The sequence below is a fragment of the Fusarium flagelliforme genome (assembly GCF_020744385.1).
Source record: "Fusarium flagelliforme strain FIESC 12 MPI-CAGE-AA-0113 chromosome Unknown B0J16scaffold_2, whole genome shotgun sequence".
In the NCBI taxonomy this organism is placed as follows: Eukaryota; Fungi; Ascomycota; class Sordariomycetes; order Hypocreales; family Nectriaceae; genus Fusarium; species Fusarium flagelliforme.
Genome location: NW_025763504.1, coordinates 3080386 through 3104256, shown reverse-complemented (window position 1 = coordinate 3104256; position 23871 = coordinate 3080386). Strand labels below are relative to the sequence as shown.

At 48.5% G+C, this 23871-nt stretch overlaps 11 protein-coding genes across 11 annotated transcripts; 4 read left to right on the top strand and 7 right to left on the bottom strand.

The window, feature by feature from the left end:
- Positions 1 to 774: 774 nt before the first annotated feature.
- Positions 775 to 4699, bottom strand: B0J16DRAFT_411419 (uncharacterized protein). Its single transcript, XM_046133230.1, has 3 exons — positions 4498 to 4699; positions 1532 to 4444; positions 775 to 1480 (listed from the first exon to the last, which is right to left on the bottom strand). The coding sequence occupies exons 1-3, from the start codon at positions 4575 to 4577 to the stop codon at positions 865 to 867; spliced, it is 3609 nt and encodes a 1202-aa protein (XP_045986644.1). The 5' UTR covers positions 4578 to 4699; the 3' UTR covers positions 775 to 864.
- An 857-nt stretch (positions 4700 to 5556) lies between these two features.
- Positions 5557 to 6451, top strand: B0J16DRAFT_333668 (uncharacterized protein). Its single transcript, XM_046126856.1, has one exon. It carries the CDS (start codon positions 5584 to 5586, stop codon positions 6331 to 6333), a length of 750 nt encoding a protein of 249 aa, XP_045986643.1. The 5' UTR covers positions 5557 to 5583; the 3' UTR covers positions 6334 to 6451.
- A 273-nt stretch (positions 6452 to 6724) lies between these two features.
- On the bottom strand, positions 6725 to 7619 carry B0J16DRAFT_411418 (uncharacterized protein; the record flags this gene model as incomplete). Its single annotated transcript, XM_046133229.1, has 2 exons — positions 7491 to 7619; positions 6725 to 7365 (listed from the first exon to the last, which is right to left on the bottom strand). Exons 1-2 carry the CDS (start codon positions 7564 to 7566, stop codon positions 6725 to 6727), a joined length of 717 nt encoding a protein of 238 aa, XP_045986642.1. The 5' UTR covers positions 7567 to 7619.
- A 180-nt stretch (positions 7620 to 7799) lies between these two features.
- On the bottom strand, positions 7800 to 8727 carry B0J16DRAFT_394707 (uncharacterized protein; the record flags this gene model as incomplete). Its single annotated transcript, XM_046132147.1, has 1 exon — positions 7800 to 8727. One exon carries the CDS (start codon positions 8725 to 8727, stop codon positions 7978 to 7980), a length of 750 nt encoding a protein of 249 aa, XP_045986641.1. The 3' UTR covers positions 7800 to 7977.
- A 132-nt stretch (positions 8728 to 8859) lies between these two features.
- Positions 8860 to 10279, bottom strand: B0J16DRAFT_333665 (beta-lactamase/transpeptidase-like protein). The gene has a single exon (XM_046126855.1). The coding sequence runs from the start codon at positions 10184 to 10186 to the stop codon at positions 8978 to 8980; it is 1209 nt and encodes a 402-aa protein (XP_045986640.1). The 5' UTR covers positions 10187 to 10279; the 3' UTR covers positions 8860 to 8977.
- Positions 10280 to 10414: 135 nt separating this feature from the next.
- On the top strand, positions 10415 to 13173 carry B0J16DRAFT_282569 (acyl-coenzyme A:6-aminopenicillanic acid acyl-transferase-domain-containing protein; the record flags this gene model as incomplete). Its single annotated transcript, XM_046123969.1, has 3 exons — positions 10415 to 10841; positions 10891 to 11871; positions 12445 to 13173. The coding sequence occupies exons 1-3, from the start codon at positions 10806 to 10808 to the stop codon at positions 13171 to 13173; spliced, it is 1746 nt and encodes a 581-aa protein (XP_045986639.1). The 5' UTR covers positions 10415 to 10805.
- Positions 13174 to 13266: 93 nt separating this feature from the next.
- On the bottom strand, positions 13267 to 14636 carry B0J16DRAFT_65642 (thiamine pyrophosphokinase). Its single transcript, XM_046134238.1, has 3 exons — positions 14131 to 14636; positions 14010 to 14080; positions 13267 to 13938 (listed from the first exon to the last, which is right to left on the bottom strand). The coding sequence occupies exons 1-3, from the start codon at positions 14261 to 14263 to the stop codon at positions 13360 to 13362; spliced, it is 783 nt and encodes a 260-aa protein (XP_045986638.1). The 5' UTR covers positions 14264 to 14636; the 3' UTR covers positions 13267 to 13359.
- Positions 14637 to 14772: 136 nt separating this feature from the next.
- B0J16DRAFT_411413 (mitochondrial intermembrane space import and assembly protein 40) lies at positions 14773 to 16427 on the top strand. Its single transcript, XM_046133228.1, has 3 exons — positions 14773 to 15100; positions 15154 to 15508; positions 15561 to 16427. The coding sequence occupies exons 1-3, from the start codon at positions 14893 to 14895 to the stop codon at positions 16219 to 16221; spliced, it is 1224 nt and encodes a 407-aa protein (XP_045986637.1). The 5' UTR covers positions 14773 to 14892; the 3' UTR covers positions 16222 to 16427.
- B0J16DRAFT_282565 (putative serine dehydratase domain-containing protein) lies at positions 16428 to 19257 on the bottom strand. The gene is made up of 7 exons (XM_046123968.1): positions 18864 to 19257; positions 18692 to 18808; positions 17775 to 18643; positions 17473 to 17545; positions 17296 to 17377; positions 17181 to 17230; positions 16428 to 17122 (listed from the first exon to the last, which is right to left on the bottom strand). The coding sequence occupies exons 1-7, from the start codon at positions 19032 to 19034 to the stop codon at positions 16655 to 16657; spliced, it is 1830 nt and encodes a 609-aa protein (XP_045986636.1). The 5' UTR covers positions 19035 to 19257; the 3' UTR covers positions 16428 to 16654.
- A 284-nt stretch (positions 19258 to 19541) lies between these two features.
- B0J16DRAFT_333656 (Alpha/Beta hydrolase protein) lies at positions 19542 to 20876 on the top strand. Its single transcript, XM_046126854.1, has one exon. It carries the CDS (start codon positions 19805 to 19807, stop codon positions 20762 to 20764), a length of 960 nt encoding a protein of 319 aa, XP_045986635.1. The 5' UTR covers positions 19542 to 19804; the 3' UTR covers positions 20765 to 20876.
- B0J16DRAFT_282560 (cytochrome P450) lies at positions 20877 to 23783 on the bottom strand. The gene is made up of 5 exons (XM_046123967.1): positions 23420 to 23783; positions 23335 to 23370; positions 22800 to 23284; positions 22019 to 22751; positions 20877 to 21862 (listed from the first exon to the last, which is right to left on the bottom strand). Exons 1-5 carry the CDS (start codon positions 23730 to 23732, stop codon positions 20934 to 20936), a joined length of 2496 nt encoding a protein of 831 aa, XP_045986634.1. The 5' UTR covers positions 23733 to 23783; the 3' UTR covers positions 20877 to 20933.
- Positions 23784 to 23871: the final 88 nt, after the last annotated feature.

Genomic DNA, 23871 nt, shown 5'->3' with positions numbered 1-23871 from the left:
TTTGGAGATAACAGATTCATAGAAGATGAAAGTACAGCCTCTATTACGCGTCCCGGCTTACGGAAGAGTCACTGCCACGTCAAGTGTTGAAACTGCTGTGAGGCTATTCACTATCCGTAAGCACAATAAAGCGGTATATTTCCAAAGACAACAGCGAGTTAAAGGCAGTGCATATTATGCTCATGTGCTCATCAGCTGTTTTGGTGTGTTGTTAATATGACATTCCAGCTAATGGTTTAGAGATTTCGGCAACTTAAATTGGAATGATACTGAATCTGGACGTTTTCTCCATTGCAGTCCAGAGCCTGGGGAGGGTTAAAATTGCAGTGTAGGCAAAAAGACGATGTGGCGCAGCATCTTACTGGAGGCGTAGCCTAACATGGATGGAGAGTCGCCGCTGGTAAGTCAGGGGAGGGGATTAAATTTGCAGTGAAGCCGGTGACTCAACTAGACTAGACAACTACTAGTGCATGTAACACAAGTCCAATGAGATTGACAGTTCGGTATTGAGAGGATGAAGGGCATGAGTGAGGTTAAAATTGCAGTGAAATGAAGTGGAAAAAACCAAACCTATTTGGATCAGTCCGAGCTGTTGCGATGGGTCGGGAAGGACGTTGGTGAGTTAAGATTGCAGTGAATTCTGGGTGCCATCATGAATATTCCGATAGGCCCAACTGTATCATGTCCTGGGGCGATGGTCGAGGAATAGCGCTTGCATATCTCAGCTTCAAGTTACGAGAGGAGCACTTTTGAGTCGAAGAGTATAGTTTCAATCTTATCTCATTATCATCTATTATATCCATCATATCATTCTATTCAAACATTAAATCGCTTTTATCCTGTCCCTGCCTTTCAATAATATATCTATCCCAAGTTCGACTCCTCCTCCAAAACGCCCTTCGCCCTCAAAATCGGTCCCAACTCCTTCAACCTCACTGGCTTTGTCAAGAATAAATCCAACCCACTAACCTCTGCCTCTCTCTGCGCCTCCTCAGAGGCTAAACCTGTCAACGCTAATATCAAAGCCGGCCTCAGTCCCTGTGCCGTTTCAAAAGCGCGGATCCTACGTGTTGCTTCGAATCCGTCCATGACAGGCATGGATATATCCATTAGGACACAGGTGTACCGACCAGGGTCAGCCTCGTACGCTGTCACGGCTTGGAGGCCGTCGCTGGCAGTTTGGTAGGGCTGGTTGAGCTTTTTCATGTAAGAAGAGAGGATCTTCAAGTTGATGAAGTTGTCGTCGACAAGGAGGAATTCAGGTTGGCGGAAGTAGCTTTGCGTTGATTGCGTGGGGGTTTCGTCGGCGCTGAGGGGAAAAGGGGATGATGGATGAGTGATGGAAGTAGTGGTGTTGTTAGGGACGGTGAGGGAGTCTTGGTTTATGGTTGTAGACGTCGGTGTATTGGCGGAGGTTTGGGCTACCGTCCAGCGGTATAAGGCCAGTGAGCATGCCTTTGCAAGTTTTCGAGGACCGAGCCTAGACGGACGGTTAGTTCAAAGTATTTGTACCATGTATAAGGGGACTTACGGCTGGGAAATAAATTCAAATACACCCGGCCGTGGTGTAGTCTTGCCCCCTGAAGCATACTGATGAGCTGTAAGGGCATTCGCGCAGAGCACAATATTCGGAACATCAGGCATAGTATCCTTTGTATCATAAGGTCTTTCAAAGCCTTCTTCGGACCAAATCGCAAGATCTGGCATCAAACATGGCGTCTCGAAGCCAGTGTTGACTTGCATGCCAAGCCAATCCTTGCACATGTTCTTCACAAGCTGACATGGCGACTCGATCTTCTTCCCTGAAGAACCACCCTCGTTTTGTCCGAAATCGACAACCTTGACACGTAATCCACGAAGTTTATCTGTTTGAGCCTCAAATTCCTGCTCGTGTTGTCGAACTTCACAGACGCCCTTGTGGCAGTCATCGCCCAGTTTCATTGGTAGTCTGACTGTCACTGTCGTTCCCTTCCCAGTTCGACTCTTGACGGAAATATGGCCTCCGAACTGTGCTGTTATTTGCTTGACGAAACTCAGTCCAAGACCAGTACCGGGTGATAGATGATTCTCCTGAGAGAAGGGCTTGAAGAGTCCGTTCTGCAAGAAGTCGTCGCTCATGCCTATTCCTGTGTCCGAAACAGTGATCGTGACCCAACAATCGTTATCGTCGTTGCCCAAAGCGCTTGTTTGTTCCAAAGATACACGAATCAGTCCGGTGTTCGTATACTTAAGCGAGTTGCCGAAGAGGTTCATGATAATACGGCGCACGGGTCCAGGCTGTGTGTAGAGTCCCCAAGATGGTCGTGAGTCGATGACCAAGAATATTTCTACGTCCCCAATCTTCGTCTCGACGTTTCCTTTGTCCTTTGCTGGCGCACGGAGATCCTCGATAGCTTGCATGGTATCCATTCGGCGAATGGACGTGTGTCCTGGACGTCGAGGTGGTGGTCTCGTAGCCTGGGCTGCTTGGGCTAGTGAAACATGCTGGAAGTTGAAGCCAGCATATACACTCTCCAAAACCTCTTCGGCCAGAACATCAAGCTGGACGACCTTTCTCGATGACTTCGCAGAACCTCCAAAAGTGGAGGATCTAGTGAGGCCAAACCCATCGGCTTGGTTCTGGGCACCTTCCTGTGGTAGAGGCTTGTTGACCTTCGAGTATTCGAGAAGATGGTCGATCGTATCCGAAAGAGTTCGGCAACATGTCTCGATCGTCCTAACAATGTTCTGTTGTGGGATAGTAAGTTCTGTATCGTTAAGCAACTCAACGCTGAGAACAGCACCATGAAGTGGTGATCTCAACTCATGAGACAATGAACCTAAAGCATCAGTCTTGGCCTTATCCGAAGCCAAAGTCTCCAACTTGAAGGCCTCAGCCGCAGCAAGCATGCCCAGAGCTCTAAGATAGCTAAGATCCAGATCGATATTGAAAGCGCGTTTGATGTTGCAAGTGTAGATGAAGCCACCAGCGGACCAGCGCTTCTTGCGCAAATCCCAGATGGGAACGAAAGCCACGCTTCGAGATCCTGGGAAAGCTTCGCGAAGAATAGTCGCTTCTCGCTCTTGAATGCGGAGCCTGTTTTCTTGTTTGTTGGGTACGTAGCCCCAAGAGTGACTATCGTCTTGGCTACCATTTGTCAAAGCGCGGTGATTCGATTCATCGGATAGTTCATCAACCTGCAGCTCTCCGTTGGCGTCAAAGTTGAAGATATGGCCCTTAGGGTATCGACGAATCATGCGAGCGAGAAGGGCTTGAGGAAGTGAAACGCGAGCACTCTGTTGGCCGTTCAATGGATCCATCTCCGAAGATCCAAGTGCTTGGCATGATGGTCGTGGCCGATCCTCGGATGAGCCGGTCGTACAAGTATCTTCGCTGTCGTTGTAAGTAAAGGTTGAGGGCCTCCGAATCGCCATATCGTCGTCCATCCACTCGGTGGAAGCACCCGAAGAGAATTCAAGCATGTCGGCGTTAAGGAAAAGGCATCCATCGGTTTCGATAGAGTCTTTGACGATGCGAGCTGCTTTACAGAAGACTTCCCACGGCGTCTCAAGTACGCGCTGTGTATCTTTGTAGACAGAAAATTCAACCAAATTTGGTTGCACTGTACCGTTACACTTATCCTGACCGCTCGTCAATTCGGTATCAGTGTCTGTGGAGGGATTGATATTCATATCTCCCAAAGCACTCTCCACGTCCTCAATCTTGGGCTTCCGGGATTTGGGAAGGCTGTCAACTCGCGCGTCATGCTCCCGTTGAGCATTCGTTAGAGGTGTGGATTGTGTGTTAACCTCAACAAAAGTAGTCAGGCCCATGGCTTTCTTCTCACTGCGCCGCTGAGTACTCTTCAGGCTGATAGTCTGAAGGTGCTCAGTCACAGCCCTCGAAAGCTCTCTCATCATCCTCGAAAGCCTCTTGTCCCAAGGAAGAGCAGGTTTCGTATCAATAACGCAAATAACACCAATATTAACACCCCGATCCGTCCGAATCGGCACAGCAGCATAAAATCGCGCCGCACCACCAGGTCGACAGTATGGCTTAGCCGAGTATTCCGGATCAGTCGTCACATCGTCAACGACAACAACCGGCAATTCAACCGTAGCTCTGAACCCATCCGGTCCAGACTCGGGAGGATCATCCGAGCATAAAGTGCTTTCACAAGCGCTGTGTGAACGAGGAATTGCTGTTCCGCAGTGCCAGAGAGTCTCTTGGTGGCCGTCATATCCTAGGTTCGGAATAAGAGGCGTAGTGGCTGATGCTTCGGCGATGATGTACTGGTGAGTCTGGTCAAACAAAGAGATCATCGCTTTAGCGGCGCCAGTTTGAGAGGCTGCTAGCCTGGCGAGGGCCGTGAAGATCACATCTGAGCTTGTGACGAGCTCAGTACTTGGGATTGGGCATCCAGAGTCATTGAAGCGAACATTTGTAAAGAGTGAGTCATCAAATCTGAATATCAATTAGACACTCGCTCACTTTGACAGATATCAGAGATGGCTCACCTAAAGGTCTCCCGTTCCCTCGTAGCTTCAGAGACGACGCTTTTCCTAGGCACCTGGATATACTCTGCTGGAATGGCCATTCTCAGTACCAATCGAGGCTAGGCACTCACACCAGAGATGTTGTGCGGGAATGAAAGAAGAGAATGGATCAAGTAATTCCCTCTCTTCTCATTTCTAAAACGTTTTTTTCTTTCTCAACGGCAAACTTCGTTATTGGGTGGAAGAGGGAAAGAGCTGAGGTCCAAAAGGTTTTGCCACAATACGAAGGGGGGGCACGGGCGAACGCCGAAGACCGGGGACTGGTTGGTTTACTCTACGGCACTGGCTTTGGGTTCGGCAGGCACTAAGGAGCCCTGAATTTCCACTGCAGCTAAGCTATTCTAGGGGGAGTCTGAGAGCAAAAGCAACGGGTACTGGAGCAAGGGCAAAAATGTGACAGAGTCTAGAACGGGTCGATCGATTTGCATGCGTCGCCACAAATCCAGGATCGACGTAACTCATGTATGCAAGTGGAGAAGGGGATCATAAAAGCTTCATTGCCGTTCCTTGACCTCGGGTACTTCAATCTTGTAGAGTCCGTTTTCGCTGAGACAAGACAGTTAAGTTAGCCGATGGAGAAACATGACGTTCCTATTTCTAGAATGCTTCTGGATAATAAAACTCAATTGGTTGGTGTTGAAAAGACATCAGTTCATAAATGCGTTGATGTTTGACACCAAATACGATCGGATTGAACCTTATAATTGATAACCATTGATACTGGAAATAGCATGCATCCATGTAAGGTGATTGATGAGTCTTGGCTGCCTTATTCTATCTGTTGGTTCTGCATCTTGCATCTTTCATACAGTATCGAGTCGGTAGTATCACCAGCAATCTCTGCATTCTCTTGTGAAACCTTCATCTCCAGCAGGAGCTAATTCCTTGACGTAGATCTCGATGCAATCCCGTCTAGCTTCTTCTCCATCACTTCATTGCAACGTCTGTCACGTGCAGTGACTGCTAGTGTTTGAGCTACCGAAGACTAGTTCGCATCCATCCGCGTGCCTTAGCTTCAACAAGCCATCGTCATTCCTATCCACTTCCATGTCTTTGTCTCTCTTTCTGTCTTCAATTCAACATCCACTGGAAAACGTCACAACCTCAATGGCTTCATTCGCTCAAACCTCGTTGGCAGCTGCCATACTAGGTTCAATCTACGGAAACTACATCGCTCTATCACCACCCAATCCCAGCGATCATTCTACGCCTTCAACGGGAGACTCGGTGCGTGGCTTGTTCCTGACAAAGAAACACTCAACCAAAGTTGCGCTAGCTCCGTGGGGTTTGTTAGCGTTGCAGAGTGCTGGGCTTGCCTTGCGCTATCCGGACATTCCAGCCTCTCCCGGATTGAACACAGACCTCATAACATGGTCCAAGGCAACAACGATACCCTTGGCGTTGATCTTCTGCGCGGGTGTCCCTTTACGGTTAATCCCGTATGCGTCTTTGGGTAAAAACTTTACCTTTGCGCTCAAGGAGCCGGACCATTTGAAGACGACGGGTATATACAGATATGTTCAACATCCAAGCTATACCGGTGTTGTCATCCTTATTTTTTCCAATCTGGCACTTCTTGGACGATTAGATGGAGCTATGAGTTGCTGGATTCCGTCGGTGTTTTATGATACCTTCTGTTCCTGGATGATGGGGCTGCTTGCGCCTGTTTCATCACTTATTTTATATGTCGTATGGAAACGAGTGTGTGAAGAGGAAAAGATGTTGAAAGGAGCCTTTGGTGAAGGGTGGGAGGCATGGCATGCAAAGACAGCTCGGTTTATACCTTTTATCATGTAGATTTTCAAGACGCGGGATCGATAAAGCGGGCTTCCACAAGCTTTGTTCAGGAACTAGATAGATAGATATCTTTGCTTGTTAGTCAATCAATGTCTCCCTCGCGAACACAAGAGTTTCTACATCAAACACTCATGAGCCACATAAGTCAAGACTTCAACTACCTGAGTTCATGCCTGGTGTAATCATGCTTAAGCATGAGTGGTGGTTCACTATATCCACCTATGATGGGATCCTGCGGATCCACGGTAGTATTTATGGCGGGAGTGCTACTTACGCTCTTGCATAAATCCGCAGTTCGCCTGCGCAAAATAGAAGATAACGATACCTAGTTCTTATGTCGGTTAAGATACATACAGGGGTTTCTATTATTACTATCCACTTATAATACTATCTAAAGAGCTTGAATAATAAGGCTGATGGGTACGTATGATCCTGTAGCTGCAGCCTGAGAACCTATACGAAGAAGGAAATAATTGCTAAAGAGTTGAAATCCCATGAATTGTGTCCAGACACCCCCAGTAGGATAGCAGACGGGATCATTATCATCGTTAAAATCTTCGATACAATCCATCATTGATGCACTACATTTCAGAGCACCTCCATCTGTCTGTCCCTGCTCGCAGGTGATGGGCGCCTCGTTTGTCCGGAGCGGCGTACTGCAACTATAAACCAGAGCTGACTGTGAGCCGCTGTAAATGCCACAAATTTTGGAGCCGTCGACAAAGAGGGCTCCTGTGCCTGCTTCGATGGAAAATACACCTGCTCCTACACCCGAAGGATTGTCCTCGCCCAACGTTATGGTGACATACTGTGGTTGGGGGAGTCTGGCTGGTGTATTGCTTGCACCACCGCCTTGAGCGATTGCGTTGAAGGCTCCCAGGACTGGAGAGGAGGTCGAGGTTGGAGCAATGGTGGATGATGTCGCTGCATCTGACGTGACGGAAGATGTGATGTCAACAGTGGCGGCGTCAGTTGTTGTAGATACCGATTCCGTGACAGAGAGGCTCGTCGGCTGAAGAGAGCTAGAGTCGGCTGACGAAGTCACAGACAGGGTGGACGCCTCAGAAGGTTCTAACGAAATTGACGAGCCAACGGTGATTAAGTCGCTGATGTGAGCATACGGGTTTACCAAAAGGTCATGCCTTTGCAGAACTTACCAGAAGCACTTGGCTTGCATGGACCTGCTGCTGCGCCAAGGGCAAAGGCCATTGAGACTAAAACGTTGGAGCGCATTGAAAAGAACGGATTGAGTAACGAATGATAAGGCTGGAGCCCACCTATAGAGGAATAAAATTGGAGTGAGAACAGGAGAAGGACATCTTGGCGAGGATAAGAATGGACGACATTCTCTTTTGATTTCAAGCCAGAATAGGAGGGTATACGCCACTTCATTTAACTAGTGAATGTTAAAGTGCATTATTGACAACGCTATCGACAACAGGCTGGCGAAACTCCACTCAGCTGTATCTTGAGTACCTAAACCACATAACATGTTCCTGAAACAAACGCATAAAACTTTGATAAAAGGCTTTTGAGAAGTAATCCGAGGACTCCTACCCAGCTCTGAGACCGCCTAGAGGTTGTACTCGGGCGGCCCATCAGCCTTTCCCTTGAACCATTTTCTTGACCGTTCCGCTTCTTCCTCTATATCCCTTTTCCACTGAAATACCGATTCCCCAGGACAGGATCATTGATAATTGCCTCTCGGTGATGCAAGATTTTACTTCCGGTCTGAAACATGCGACGGTACTCCTCAATGAAATCACCCTGTTCCCGGCGGTCTAAAGCTCTGTTTAGAGCGTGAGAAAATCGTTCTGATGTAGACTCTCTCTTGAGTCCGCAGAGTGCCTCCAATAGAGCCGGGGGGTCGTTGTTCTTTTTGAGGTGTAGATAATGAATCAGGGCCACAGGTGGCATAGCGCGAGGACTCAGACCACCTTCAACCGGGATGATAAATCTGTGCCCATATTTCATGTGATTCAGGTTTTGGTCAAAGGTTTTGAAGATTCGGACGCAGAAGAGGCATCTTTCTGGGCAAAACTTTGTCGGATCATCGAAGTTTTCGGAGGCACGCTCTTCCTCGTTACAGCTCGAGATAGGTGTATCGGCTCTCTTGGCTCGTTTTGCTTTTCGTTCGGATTGAGCTATGCGACTTTCGAAGGCAGATGACTTCCTTTTCCCTTCAGATCGAGCCATGTCACTCTCGGGAGTAGACGAATCAGAGTTGCTCAGGCTAGGCGGGACACTAGAAGATATCTTGATAGAAGAGGAGCCCGGCACATACTGGTACTGATTTTCTATTTCGATTCTCTTAAAGAAGTCATCCCATCCTTTGCGAGCAACTGCCACCTCAGCTCTATCCTCACGGGATATACCATAGTTATGCAAAGACATTATTTTTGAGTGGCTGATAAGAGGTCGGTCGCTCTTTAAAATCGTAGTGATATTCGTTCGTGTTTAAGAGCAAGAATGAAACATCAAGCGATTCCCTTTATATATATGGAATCATATAAGCTTTTCTGCATACTCTAGAGTATATTTCGAATATAGTCCTGTCAGTAGCATGAGAAAAATCAACTTCTAGTCAGTTGAGTGAACAGTTGCAAAGTATAACTCTATTAGAGAGAAATTTGCTTGCATACCCCTAACTATAATTTTGTTTTCTCAGAACTTTCAGAATTTCTGTTGCAAGCTCTGCGTTCTTAGTAAACAGATCCAACTCATGCTCCGGATATCCTGACTGGATAGCAATCACGGCATCTAAGCCGGGTACGATATAAATAGCTTGGCCATACATGCCAATAGCCGCAAAAGCACGGTCATCACCCATTTGATACTCCTTGCCGCCTCTACCAGTCGTCCACCAGCCGCTTTCGTAACCAAAGTTGGATACAAAGTTATCGGGATGCAAGGCTCTAGGTCCAACACTGAATTTGGCGTTTGATATATCCTTAAACCAACCCGGAGGTACATTAGGTCCCTTCCCTTCTTCTTTCATTCCATCTAGGATGAAGCAGCCAAGACGGGCCATGTCGGTTAAAGTGGCAGATAGACCGCCATGGCCATCGACGTGACCTGCTGCAGTGGTCCTTATATAACCATCGTACTGCATACCTGCAGGTTCCCATATCGTGCGTGAGATATACTCGTCAAGTGGCTCTTTCGTAGCACGAGATATAGCTGTTGACAGCACGTAGTAGTTTGGGTTGTAGTAGTGAAACTCCTCCCAAGGCTCAGCTACCTTCCTCGCGATTTTGAGCCAGTTGAGAACGGCTTCCGGGTCGGTCTGAGGATAAAGCTCCGTTGCATACATAGGGTTCGGAACATCAGCAGGTCTTTCATCTTCAGACTGTTCAACGACTCCCGAGGACATGCATGATAGTGCAAGGAGTGGGACGTCAGCCCAAGCAGTTCCCTTCAACTCCTCGACATGAAGAGACACAGGATCATTAACAGATAGTTTTCCTTCCTGCTGAGCAATGGCCAACGCTGTAGAGACCACAGACTTGGTACAAGACTGTACATCATTCCTAGAACCCTTTGAATTTCCATGTCGATACTCTTCAAGACGAAGAGCATTGTTTTGCACGACAACACAGCCGGTCAATCCGTAGCGGCGCATAAACTTATCGAGGTCTATGCCAGAATTTACTTTGAGGGAAGCGGGGATATTCAGTGAATCATCTCGTGTGAAGCGTCTTAGGTATGAGCCATGTCTGATTTGGATTGTGCGGTTCTGGAAGGTTTCTTCACGGAGACGGTAGAGAAGAGGGGTGTAAGCTGGGTCGGCTGAGTGAATTGAGGACAGGCTGAAACTGCCTATCTGGTCACTGAAATGTGGTAGGTCTCCCATTTTGGCGATGTTTTGCTTAGAGAGGCTTGACAGGTGAGGATATTTAGAGATTTAAAATTCGGAGGCTATCGTCCGAAGCTTAGCAGCGGAGGTAGAAGCCGGTGATTGATAACAGATTCATTTGCCTCCAATCAATTCATTTGGGGGTGCCCACTCCAACCTCGAGCCTGCGGCGATGCTGGCCGAAGCCAACCGGCTGTTATCCTCCGAACAGCAATGTCAAGGAAGCACGATAATTATTTATGGGATTTTATTTTGTACGAAGTCCTATTCGTAAGAAGCTATCTCTAACCTTAAGAGAGGATAGTTTCTATGGAAACACGGAGTACAGTGGGAGTTTCCCTAAAGCGAACTGCAGCATCTGAGGGCCTTGCCCACAAGAAGCCTTTCTCACAGCAAATCATGATATCAATCTCTCAAGAATAACAATTGAATCATTTACTTAATAGGGAAAAACCTGTGGGAATGATGTGTCAGTATATTTCCCGGCATCAAAAGTAGGTCCGGAAAGATAGGCAATGATTACATATATACCGAAGTTGGGGTAACTCGTCGATCACTTCACTTTGCTTTCTTTCACAACAATAACTCTCTCCTGGTGCCTGTTTCAAAACTAAATATGCTCGAAGTTCACTGTTCTGGGACGCCATACGAGGTATGTGTCTGTAAAGGAATATCAGAACAGATGCTAATAAGAAAATAAGATCGGCCATCAACATGGCACCGCAGCCAAAGATAAAGTATTAGGTTCTCTTTCTTTCTACAAAGATCTCTTCCAAGAAACATGTTCAATGAACTGGGAAGCCGTTCGTCAAGAAGCTAAGAAATATATCGAACCTCTCCAGAACCTATCACCACGCCATGTCGAGGAAATGCAAGGCATAGCCGAAGGTGCAGGGGTTGATATCCTGGATATCATAGCCCTGAACGTCCGAACAGAGATCACTTTCAGTCTTTTCACAAGTGTTCCTACACTTCCGATTCAGACAGATGGGTGTACGAGTGCTGCGTACCGCCAACCAAACGGTGATGTGCTTCTCGCACAGAACTGGGACTGGCAGCCTCAACAAGCGCCAAATCTGTTCATTTGCCATATCTCCCAGACTGGGACCGACATACCTAATATTTCGATGGTTACGGAAGCGGGTGTTATAGGCAAGATTGGTATCAACTCTGCGGGAGTCGGGACCTTGTTGAATGCTATTCGAGCTCGAGGTGTTGATGAAACAAGACTCCCTATTCACATCGCACTCAGAGTGGCTCTTGAGTCTCAATCAGCGCGAGAAACGGCAGACAAGCTGTACAGGATAGGAACAGCCGGGAGCGGTCATATCCTCATCTCCGATCCACACGAGGCTATAGGTCTGGAGTGCACGAGCATAGGCGTCAAAGAGATCAACTTCGACACCAATGGGACTCTGGTTCATACCAACCACTTACTCCTCCAGCATCCTGGTGTTGATGAACCAGGCTGGCTACCCGATTCTAAAAGTCGACTGGCACGCATTTCTGAACTTCTTAAAGAGAAGATTTCTTCCACAGGGGTCGATCATGAGCCTTTCTTTGAGCTGTTCAAAGATGAGCAGGGGTACCCGGCGTCAATCAATCGAGATATGACTGCTCATGGAGATGGGACGACGACTTTATTCAATATCAATATGGATTTGGCGAAAAGGAAGGCTATTGTGCATATGGGAAGACCGACGGACTGGACAGAAAGGATAGAACTATCACCTTGAAACATTTTCAGAAATGTGTATTGGAGTGAGATACATGTTTGAATCTACGAAACCACTCTCGAATAGACCTCATAATGTGGACGTACTCTTTCGACGGTCTTACTGGTGAGTTCCCAAGTGGCCATGCGAACAGATGCTTCAATAAGCTTAAACTCCAACGTTATTCCCCCACCCCATGAGAAAGAAATAAAATGACTCAGTTTACCTATAATGCTCAATTGATAGAAAGAATTGAGAAAGCAAAAACATGCCGTCAACGCATTTATGTCGCTCCCACGTTCGAAACGGTCTGATCTTGTAAAAGATACAGGGTAAGCATTCTAGACATGTCTCACGGACAGTCATTAATCCGCCCCGCGAGATCTGGCCTTACCATGTATCCCTCCCTATAGAAATCATGATGAAAGCTGTCGTCGCACGTCACTCGACAATTACAGTCTTCCCACCACAAAATCGGTCATCATGGTAAGCCCGACAAAACCATCGCGCCCCCAAATCACCTACTGACTTTCAACATAGAATATCGCATACAACTCCGCTTTGCGGCAAAGCAAGTCTCTCAGCGCAGAGCTCCAAAACCTCAACAGCAAAGCCCAAGCTTCCCCGTCCGAAATCGGCAACGTGTCAGCCTCAATCGCCTCTTTCACAAAGACCCTCGACGAATATCAGAGTCTCGCCCGTCAGGAGATCGTCCCCAAAAAGCAGGAAGAAGCTTTTGCGAGAGTGAAGAGGTTCCGTGAGAGCCTTTCGGATTTTCGTGGGCAGCTTGATTCGCTGAAGAAGGCGAGGGAGGATGCTCAGCACCAAGAAAATCGAACAGAGCTCCTGGGACGAAGACCGTACAACGCTACACCCGAGAACCCTTATGCGAACGCTACGACGACCAATACGCACTCGCAGTTTCAGCCTCGGCACCCCCCTCAGAACAATGGACCGTTGACGACTGGCTCGCCGGATGAGATGCGCGAGGCGCACGCTTTTAGGGAACAGAACTTCTTTTCAAACACAAACCAAGCGCTGGACGATTACATTGCGCGCGGACAAGCTGTGCTGGGTGACCTGGGCCAGCAGCGCGAGATGCTCAAGAGCACACAGAAGAGACTCTACAGCGTGGCCAACACCCTGGGTGTCAGCGGCGATACGATTCGAATGGTGGAGCGACGGGCGAAGGAGGATAAATGGATCTTTGCAGCGGGTGTGGTGATATTCTTCTTGTTCTGCTGGCTGGTGCTTCATTTCTTGCGGTAGAGTAAGCCTGGGTTATCGGAGGTAAAAGAATGCTACAAATACGTATGCACAAAAGGATGGAGGCATCAGCGCGGCGCTCAGGAGTTGTTTTTTGTATGTCTTATGTTTGTTCTTGGCTTGTATAAATAACCACCATCTCAAGCGTGCTTGGCAAACATGATTCTCTATGTTTGAGCAAGGGAGACTTTACTCGTCATCGCCGTCGCCTTCTTTGAGTGCTACTGTGAAAAGAACATCCTTATCTGTTGTCACTGTAACGACCTGAGAATCGGGCAGGATGTGATTGCTAGTGCTCAACTTGCCGCCAATCTCGGTATGCCAGTCCTCGACATCCCATTCGAAACCCTTCGTTGTAATGTTGGCGGCCTCCTTAAGAGGAATGATACCAATGTGCTTTCCAAAAGCGTCCTCTTCGCCATCCTCGCGAACTTGAATCTGATGTGTACCAGGCTTGAGCAAGAAAGTCAGACTGGAGCCGGACAGGAGGAAGACTCGGCCGCTTGCGTATTCGGGATCGGTTTGGAATAGGTACAGGTGGTGAAGCTGCGAGAGACCTTGGTCCACGCGACCGCCGATACCACCAAGCGCAACAATGTCAATTCCGTCGGGATGCTCGTTGCGGATCCAGTTGACTGCTTTGGCGAAATCGGTCGAGTCTTGATCAGCGTCGCGAATGATCTGCGCAGGGGAAGGTTGCGACGAGTAGAAATCGCGGACCGTTGGAGTCAAGGAATCGAGGTCGCCAATGATAAGCTGAAGGTTAGACTGTACCAAAAGTTAACAGGAACGTTCCACAACAGCGCGAACTTACTTTTCTTTCGCAACGGGCAACGTACGTATTTTCCATGGAAGGATGATAGCTTGTGCAGTCTGTTGGCACCTCCATCTGCAGCAACTCTCACAGAAGCTGCGACCTTTAGTACCAGACTCAAAAATGCGCTTCCAAAAGCTACGTACAGTTCTTCCAGAGCTTGCGCAGGTTGACGCCGTTCTTCAAAGGCTGGTTAAGAATGAGGAGGGCGAAATCCTGGCCTATGTTATAGTCCTGCAGCAACTTTGCCGGTCGCCATTCGAAGGTCTTTGACGCCATGATTCGTGGGGTAAATATGTCGGTAAATCACAACTTGCGATGTGAAGATTACCAGGAAATGAAGAGTGTAAGATCAAAGAGAAATAGCGACTCTCCCTAGAGCGAGATTGCAATATCTTTCTGTCGGAATAACGAGACAATGTTTCGTTTCGCTAGTCCCCTAGCTTGATTGACTTCCCCTCGTTTCCTGTGCGACCTTATTGTCTCGACTCGCCTTGAACCAAACTCGTCTAGCGAAACAAGCTTTGACCCTACGTATCAAGCCACCAACAAGGTCAAAAACTCAAAAAAAGCTAAGGCGTTTGTTCAATCGTTCCTCTAAAATGGTTTAGAGGGCGCTCTGGAACGAATGCGCATTATCAGACGATGGTGGGGGAACGTCATGGTCCGATAAGGCTTATCGATAAGTGAATGACCGGCACTTGCGGGCGGTTAAATCACGGTTACGTTTTTTTCACGCAATGGGCTGAACCGGATGGGGGTCCAGGGCCATCTATTTCCAAGCATCATATAACGTAGCCGTCAAACGATGCTCCACTGCTGACCAATTCTTCTTGTATCTCTTTCTTTTTCGCGCCTCGAATTGATGATTCCCTTTGTTTAATTATCCTATTAGACTCTTCAACACAATGTATCGAAACACCATGCGATCGGCCACGAGGCCTGTAATTGCCAGCTTGCGATCAAGCACCCTCCGCGCCGCTCCTCGTCGATTCGCTTCCACAGCTCCCGCCGACAAGCCCCGAACACTTAAGGGATCTTTGGCACGACTTGGTCTGGCCTTCGGTGCCGTTTACTACTATAACACAAGCCCAATCTTTGCTGATGAGGCTCTCTGTACGTCTCAATTGATCGGGAGAAATAGGAAGCATGCGACTAACAGCTTATAGCAAAAACGGTTCCTGCTCCGGCTGCTTTCTCCGATGATGATCTTCCTACTGTCGACTCAATTGTAGAGGAGAAGCGCAAACAGATCAAGGCCAAAAGCGAGAATTCCTCTAAGACACCTGAGCCTCAACAATCCAACAACCAAGCTGCTGCCGCCGATGGATCGCCTGCAGCTTTAGAAGAGGAGGCTGGCCAACAGGGCGCTTTCAACCCCGAGACTGGAGAGATTAACTGGGACTGCCCTTGCTTGGGTGGTATGGCCGATGGTCCTTGTGGAGAGGAGTTCAAAACTGCTTTCAGCTGCTTCGTTTTCTCTGAGGAGGAACCTAAGGGCATGGACTGCATCGAGAAGTTCCAGTACGTCATACCTCATGATAAAACCTACCTACAATTGCTAACGTATCTATAGGGGAATGCAAGAGTGCTTCAAGAAGTACCCCGAGATTTACGGTGCCGAGCTCGCTGATGACGAGGAGGGCGCCCCTACTCCTGACTTTGGCGACGAGCAGCCCTCCGGAGCCCCCACGACTGCCGAGTTTAAGTCTGACGGTGAACCTGCCCGTGAATACGGCGAGAAGGCCGCTGCCGATACCACAAAGGACTCCAAGAAGGCCCCCGAGCCCAAGACAACATCCAAGACCACCTCCACCTCCAGCAAGCCTACAAAGAAGTCCACCGGCGGTGCCCCCACAACTGCTGAATTCAAGTCCGATGGTGCTCCCGCTCGCGAATTCGGCGAGAAGGCTGCTGCCGATACCACCGACGCCACCCACTTCAACAAGCTCTCCGAAGATAACTCCGCCGCTGCCGACACCGACCGACAGGCCCCTCCCCGATACACCACCAGCGAAGCCGAGAGCCAATCCATCGCTTCCGGATCCCGAATGGTTCAGGATGTCGCTACCCCGGTAGAAGAGCCAGTAAACCAGAAGTACTGGCAGGATATGCACAAGACCAAGGTTCCCAAGAAGGATGTAGCTGTTGAGCCTGTACAGGCTCACGACGCTACTGCTGCTAATGAGGAGATCAAGGTTATTGAGAAGCAGAAGAAGGCTGAGAAGAAGCAGTAAAGAAACGGTGTAAAATATTGGCGTGTTGAGGGGAAAATGTACTTTTTGTAAAATATTGGATCTTGGCATGGGCAGGGTGCTCATATCTGTACCAACGCTGTATGATGAGAAGGAACAGAAGCCATGAAAATTAATTAGACACGATCACATCTCAGTCTCTTGTTCACAGGTGAAGATCATTGGTAATGTCACATGTCAAACGGAAGTGGGTTGAACTTGGTATCGTGCCTGCGCTTGTATTGAGATGGGTAAAACTGGTATCAGCCAGAGTAGAGACTATAAACAAAATAAAAAGCACTGCAGTGCACCAAAACATAAAAAAACTGCCATCTCAGACATTCGTCATCAAGAATTCCAGCAACGATATCTTTTCCGCGTTAACGTCTTCAGTCGTTTCACGCTGCACTTGGCGTCCACGGCTAGAATCATCCTTCTAAGAACCACCCTTCTTGCCCTTGTACAGGTATCGTCCGACAGCGCCCTCGGCGGCAGTAACGCTAGCGAGGATACCGGCACCGAGACCAACAGCCTTCCAGTCGAGCTTGCCCTTCTCGTACAGGCCCCAGCCCTTGTAGCCGAGGTACGCACTCAGACCGACGACGGTAGCGAAGTTGGCAATGACAAGACCGGTGGCGTTGCCGTCGGACAGCTTGGAGAATTGCTGGATGAGCCAGTTGTCGGTCTGCTTAGCCTTTGCGGTGGCGGAATCACGCTTGCGCTTCTTCTCCTCCTCGTGGGCCTCCTCCTCGCGCTCGATGCGGGCAGCTTGGGTCTCGGTCTGGATTTCCTGCTCGAGGAAGTCGGCAGGGACGGTGTGCACGCTAGGCATGTCGACATCGACCAGAGAGGCGGTGGAGGCAGACTCGTCAGAGATGATTTGGGGAGGTTGAGGGGCAGCAGCCTTGGAGGGGTTAGTATCGACAATTGTGAGTATAGCAACTGAGTTTCTTTCAACTTACGTCCTCGGGGCTCTGCTTGGGGCCCTTGGCAGCAATATCGGCGTAAGACACTTGAGTCAAAGTCAGTGATCTGATGTTGGGCACAAATACGTGCGAGTGACGTGTATATACTCACTGGTGATGGAGGCGGGGTAATGTAACGGAGGGGAATTGAGAGTAGATTCGAGTAGTTGAGGATGTATTATCCTGAAGAATTGCTGGAGAGAAGCGAGTTATAGAGTCTGAAGCCAAGAGTGTCGTGAGGGAAAAAAGATGGAAGAGAAAGAAAGATGAAATAGGCTCTTCATGTGACGCAGATCATGAAATGGTGTGCGTTGGCGAAGCTTCCGCAATTCGCCGATGACGTATGCGGCTCGAGATCCACACTGGAGCTTGAGAGAGGGACGCTCCTCCAAGGATAAAGCAGGATTTTGTCTGGTTCGGGAGAAATTGGAGCCAGGAACAGGATATGGGGGAGCCAATCAAGGAGCTCAATTATGATGATCAAGTTTTGGATGATCACCTCGATTAATTACATGCCTAGACCTGGATAGATTACATGCTTATGAGCTACAGCAAGGTACCAAGATGGGCGGGCATCTACGATGTATCTACCATCCCTTCCATGGAATCCATGTATCTCTCACGATGCCCTCCTCATCAACTACATAATACACGTGAAATGCAGCAGCAGCGATACAGGAATGATTACACCAAATTTCCACCTTCTGACCAACCTTAAATTCCTCGTCTACCTTTCGTCCCTCGCTTGTGCCCAGGATCCCATGTTCCTGGGATAATCGCACGACACCCCACGCCGGACAGCCCACCACTCGGCCGAATCCGCTAAAGGCACTGGCCTCACGCGACAAAGCAATGACACCAGCATTAACAAGCGCTTCGTTCCTCTCCGGATAAACGCTGCATACTTCTGCCGCGACAGTCACGGCTTGTTGTGATTCGGTTACAAGACCGGTTGAGACTTGCTGGAGGTCATTGCAAGGGAAATTGCCTGCGTGAAGCTCGAAGTGAACATTGTCGGGCATTGAGGCCTTGAGACTTTCTACTACGTGTGCTGTGGGTGTGCTGCCAACGGAAATGACGAGCTGACGGGAGGACGGGAGGAGTCTAGCGGCTGAGAGGACGCTTGATACTTCGACGTTGAGAGTTTCCTCTGCTTCTTGGCGGGAGCGACCGCCGTAGGAGTGACCTGCGTGACAGTAGAATCCGTAGATGTTGACGGCAGGGGACTTCTCGGCGCGCTCAACTAGACGGTTCAGAGACTCGCTCTTCAACTCAATGCCTGCTCGATGGGAGCCGACGTCTAGTTTGATGAAAATGTCCCAGGGTTGCTTGCTTGAAGATGACTCTTCGAGGAAGGAGACCTGTTGCTCGTTGTCGACCATGAGCTGGATGCGCAGTGACTTCCGGAGCTCAATCAATCTGGGCATTACTCCTGGGTAAACTGGGATGCCATACAGACACTGCATGTCTTAGTATCTTGGTCTTCAATGTCTCGGGAACGGTCTCACCTCTTCTACAAGACCCTCCTCCACTAAAGGTAAGGCACCCTTGATCTCAGGGATGGTAGAAGCAATCATGCCCTTGTATTTGCCCCCCGCAAGCATCAATCTCGTAACCTCAAGGGTCTACCAAAGTAAGCCAATTGAATCATCTCACTCGTAGATCATGTATACAACATACCTTTAGCGTCTTGACATGAGGCCTAAAACCAATGCCAAGCTTCTCTACATCTTGATGCAACGCATCAATATTCTTCTTGAGCACCGGCAAATTGACCACCAAGGATGGCGTAGGAAGCTCTGAAATGGGCTTTCCGACGAAAGACTTGTGATTCTCGAGTGAGTAGTCCATCTTGGATTATCCTCTTGGCTTGATTATGGTGTATGATGAAAGTGCTCAACGTGGGGCAACGCGGGGAGGTGCTGGGTGTTACTGAGAGTCAGACTTCTCGTCAGAAGGTATACAAACAAGCGTCTTGTGAAACACTTTGTTTATCTGAGTGATTTCTTAATGTTTATCAGTTGACGATGGAATGGAGCTTGAGGATCCGTAATGAGGCAATTGCAAGTTATCCGCGGCGGATCTAATTGTAGTGCCGATCGTTTCCCGCGGGCAAAGCTTCCCATTCCACACTAACTATTTGTCGTTGGATAACAGTATCACGAGTTCAAATTGAGAATAATATGTATAAGAATGGAATTAATATCTTGTTTCTTAGCTAAGCTATACCAAATCCTCTTTGTCTTTGTCGAAAGGTGTACCAAGTGCAGACAATAAGCAGCAAGGTGCAAGAGGCATATATTAGCTAGTATCCCGGACGGCTGTGTCCAAACGAGCTGTCCATACGACAAACCATACGAGTAATCCAATCGGACTTCGACTGTTGCCATTATACAACCCTTCCATGGACCGTAAGCTCTGTAGTCAGTCTTCATGATGACATAAAGCGAGTTTGCCTTGCCAAATCTATTGCCCTGGTCTTGTAAATAATTCCGACGTATTGGCCCCTCAAAATGGCTCATCACCACGCAAGTCTAGTCTACTGGTCCAAGTATACATAGACCCCAAATCTCCGACCACATCACTAGAGAACAAACTCTATAGAACTTAATTTTCCCACGATGACTATTGAATACGACTCTGAATTCGCCGAGGCATTGGCTCTTATAAAATCCGGCCGCCCCTCAGTCCCTCCCCAAACAGCCCTCGACATTCGTCGTAACAACCACGCGCTCTTTGCCAAGGTCTTTCCCAAAGCACCCTCATCGGATATTATCGCCCAGACAGACTACACCATCGAAAGCTATGATGGTTCCAAAATCCTGCTGCGCCGCTATGTAAAGCCAGATGCCAAAGGACCTCAGCCCGCAATTCTAGTGATCCACGGGGGCGGATTTGTTTCGGGTACCGTCGAGATATGCGGCGGGTTGAATGCAGAGACCGCGATTACGACGGGAAGAACTGTGTTTGCGGTGGATTATCGTCTTGCGCCCGAGCATCCTTTTCCTGCTGCCGTGGAGGATAGCTTTGCAGCATTGAAGTTCATCTCGGAGAATGCAATAGAGCTAAACATCAACCCTAAGCGCATTTGTGTCAAAGGGGAAAGTGCAGGCGGTGGTATAGCTGTAGGAACTGTCCTCATGGCGAGAGACAAGGCGCTGAAACCGCCAGTTGCAAAGCTAATTGCTGTAGCTCCTGAACTGGACGACAGGACAAGCCATCCAGCAGATACCGAGTTCCTCAAATTCACCACATGGACTCCTCATCATAACAAACTCGCTTGGGATGCATATGTAGGAGAAGACAAAGCTGGAAGTCCAGAAGCAGATGTCTCGCTTTATGCAGCGCCAGCAAGAGCAGAGAGCTATAAAGGGCTGCCTTCTACATACGTCGACGTGGGTACGCTGGATTTGTTCAGAGACGAGAATCTGGAGTTTGTGAGGAGGCTGATGGAAGATAATGTAGAGGTGGAGTTTCATCTCTGGCCTGGTGTACCGCATGTGTTTGAGTTCTTAGGACCGGGAACGAGATGGCATCAACGGGCTACCGAAGCGCGGAATGATGCACTGTTGAGATTCTAGCTGCACGCGCGTCGGAGTATTAAAATTGACCGCCGAAAGCATAAGAGACGAAACAACTTGGTTGTCTTATGGTGGCTTAGACTAGAACTTAGACAAGCGGTAAGGTGATGTTATCGTAGTATATACAGCTTATGAGCTATCTGTTGACTACGGATGAGATACAGAACAATCAATGCTTCCCAAGGAAACCAACAAGGAGCTCCGCTATCTTCTCAGGCTGATCCTCAGGTGAAAAGTGCCCAGCATCATCCAAAACCGTAAGCTTCGATCCCGGAATCGCATCATGTAACTTATGCGCCCAATCAACCACCTGCCAAGCATCATCCTTCCCCCAAATCAACTGCACGGGTAATTTCTCTAGCTCCCCCAACCGCGGCGCGACTTCCATAGTATGCTTCGGATCATAATGTCTAACCTGGTGCTCAAAGAGACTTGGCTGGCCGATCGGACCAGATATGTAGTCGAGATATGTATCAAGACTCGCCTCTTCAAATTTAGCTTGTTCCTTGACGGCGGAAAGTAACCATTCTCTGAAATGAGCTCTGTGATCGTCGCTGTTCGTCTTTATGAGAGATTCTAGGCCGGTTTGCATTTGCTGTTGTGTTCGTTTGGAGGGATAGCTGTCGAAGCTAACGACGTCGATGAGAGTGAGAGATATGACCTTTTCGGGCGAGAAGACTGAAAAGCGCTGTGCGACGCCACCCCCAATGTCATGTGCGACGATATGAGTCTTATCCAGACCCCAGAGCTTCAGAAGACCCTCTAGGACTGAGACCTGGCCTGTCATGGAAGTATCGACATCTGGGTTCCATGGACGCTCAGAAAGACCAAAGCCAAGAAGATCAAAGACGTGAACTTTGTACCCAGCATCGACAAGCTTAGGGACGATGTTTCGCCAGATGAGAGATGAAGACGGTGTGCCGTGGAGAAGTACAACGGGCTTGCCAGTGCCATAGACACCGTAAGCGACACGGCTTCCATTTATGAGGGCGTTTTCTGTGGCAATTGGCTTGGCCATGATTGATTCTTTGTAATTGATGTGCTCTGAATGATACCGGAGAGGACTAGGTGGCTTGATATACTCGTGGATTAATAATGCTTAGAATGTCATCTGAAGGGCGTATATGTCGTGACGATAGCGATGAAAGCAAGATGACGCAGTTCCACAAAGAGCCAAGAGACTAAAAGATCCCTGAGATATTTACGATAGCTCATGTATGACCCAGGTCTGGAAGTCGTCCATGGTTCATCAACCATCTATCTCCCTTTCAAGGAACCGTACCTTGACACCCGTCATCATAGACAGAAAATACGACCGTCCCTCACCGTCAGGCGGCACATCCGCCTCAATTCGAAACTCCTTCACCAAGGCTGGAACGACTTTAAAAACAACCAGCTCGGCAAGATGTCGTCCAGGACAGCTCCTCGCACCGCCGCCCCAGGCTAGACTTATACGCTCCATGTTGCGGTCTGTGTTTAACCAGCGCGCCGCCCTAAACTTGTCGCTATCAGGGCCGAAAATATGAGGATTTCGATGCAAAGCTACAGGATTGCAGCCGACTGTTGTGTTGGGTGGGAAGTAATAGCCGTGAAGATGGAGGCCGCCGGGGGGGACTTTGCGAGGTAATGACATGCTGATCACCGGGTACAGCCGTTTTGTTTCTTTGATGAGAGATTGTATTTCTGGCAGACGTGTCGCAGTAAAATAGGCGGTTGGGTCGTGTGTTCCTAGAACCTCGCGAGAGACTTGTGTTTGTATATCCTCGTTTGAACCAAGAAGAGCCATTATAGACGTCAATGTCGAAGCCATCGTCTCATGCCCAGCACCAAAGTTGGTGATAGCCATTTTGCGAAGATAAGGGACTGTGAAGTCAGGCTTCGACTTGTTAAGCTGTATCAGATCTGTTAGAAGATCTTGACGGTCATCTTTATAGTGTTTGGCACGTGTAGCTGCGTTGACGCGCCGCGAGACTCTTTTGCCAACATCCTAACGAGCATCAGTAATGATCGAAAGAAGCGCAGCATGTAGACATACTGGAAAGAAAGGTCGGAAATCTTTCGGAGGCTGAAAATTGACACCCCAGATGGTACTAAAAAGCCTCCCAATAGACTTGTTTAAATACTCCAGTTTCGCAACTAGAGGAAACAACCCAAAGACACTCTTCCGTCTCCAACCATGATAAGCATGCGTTCCCGAGCCATTGTCAGTACCATTTTTCAACATTCCCGGTGACCATGATAGAACAATTGCGCTGAGACATTCGACGGCGATAATGTGCATCCACTCATTTAGTTCGACCTGGGCGCCCTTCAAGCTCTTCAGCTTGGCGATTGCACGTGTGAGAACTTCATCAATGGCAGTTTCGTATTGGATGAGGTTGGATGTTTGGTACACCGGACCTATGAGACGACGTTGCATGCGATAGCGCCGTATGTCTCTTTCTGAGAGCAGATCAAGGGTGTCTGGAAATTCTGGGTTGAGATGGTAGTCGATGTGAGGTTTGCTTAGAGCGGTTGCCACTACTCGGATTAGCCCTTAACTCCATGAAGGAATATGTACTTAATCATACAGTAGAAGTCTGACTTCTCATAACCGCTACCACTGCCTATCGACCATATCAGTATAAGTTGCCCTGACTCGAATGTTGTACATACTGTAAATAGCATGGAAAGCCTCCTGCGTATCAAACCAAACTTCATTAGGCCCAACCCTCACAACAGGTCCATAGCGCCGATGCAGCGTCTTTCCCAAAAGTGCCATCCGACCGTTTCGGGCATTATAAGCGTGCCAGCAGCTCGAGATAGCAGCGAATTTGGGACCAGGAACTTGCGCCAGGGGATGGAAGTATAGCCTGTACACGGCGATGGAAGCCAGTAGCACCAAGAATGAGAAAATAATTCTGACAAAGAGTTGGAATGAGAGATTGACTAGAGTGGTTATCCAGGTGTGAAGAATAACGAGAGACATGATGATAGCTTATGAAGCATCACAGCGGGTGCTTGGAGGGTAGTGGTGCTGTATGAGTAAGGACGAATTGTGTGAAAAAAGTTGTGAATTGGAGTGAAGTCGAGATTTATCCCCCACATTCACTCACACCAGTTTCCAG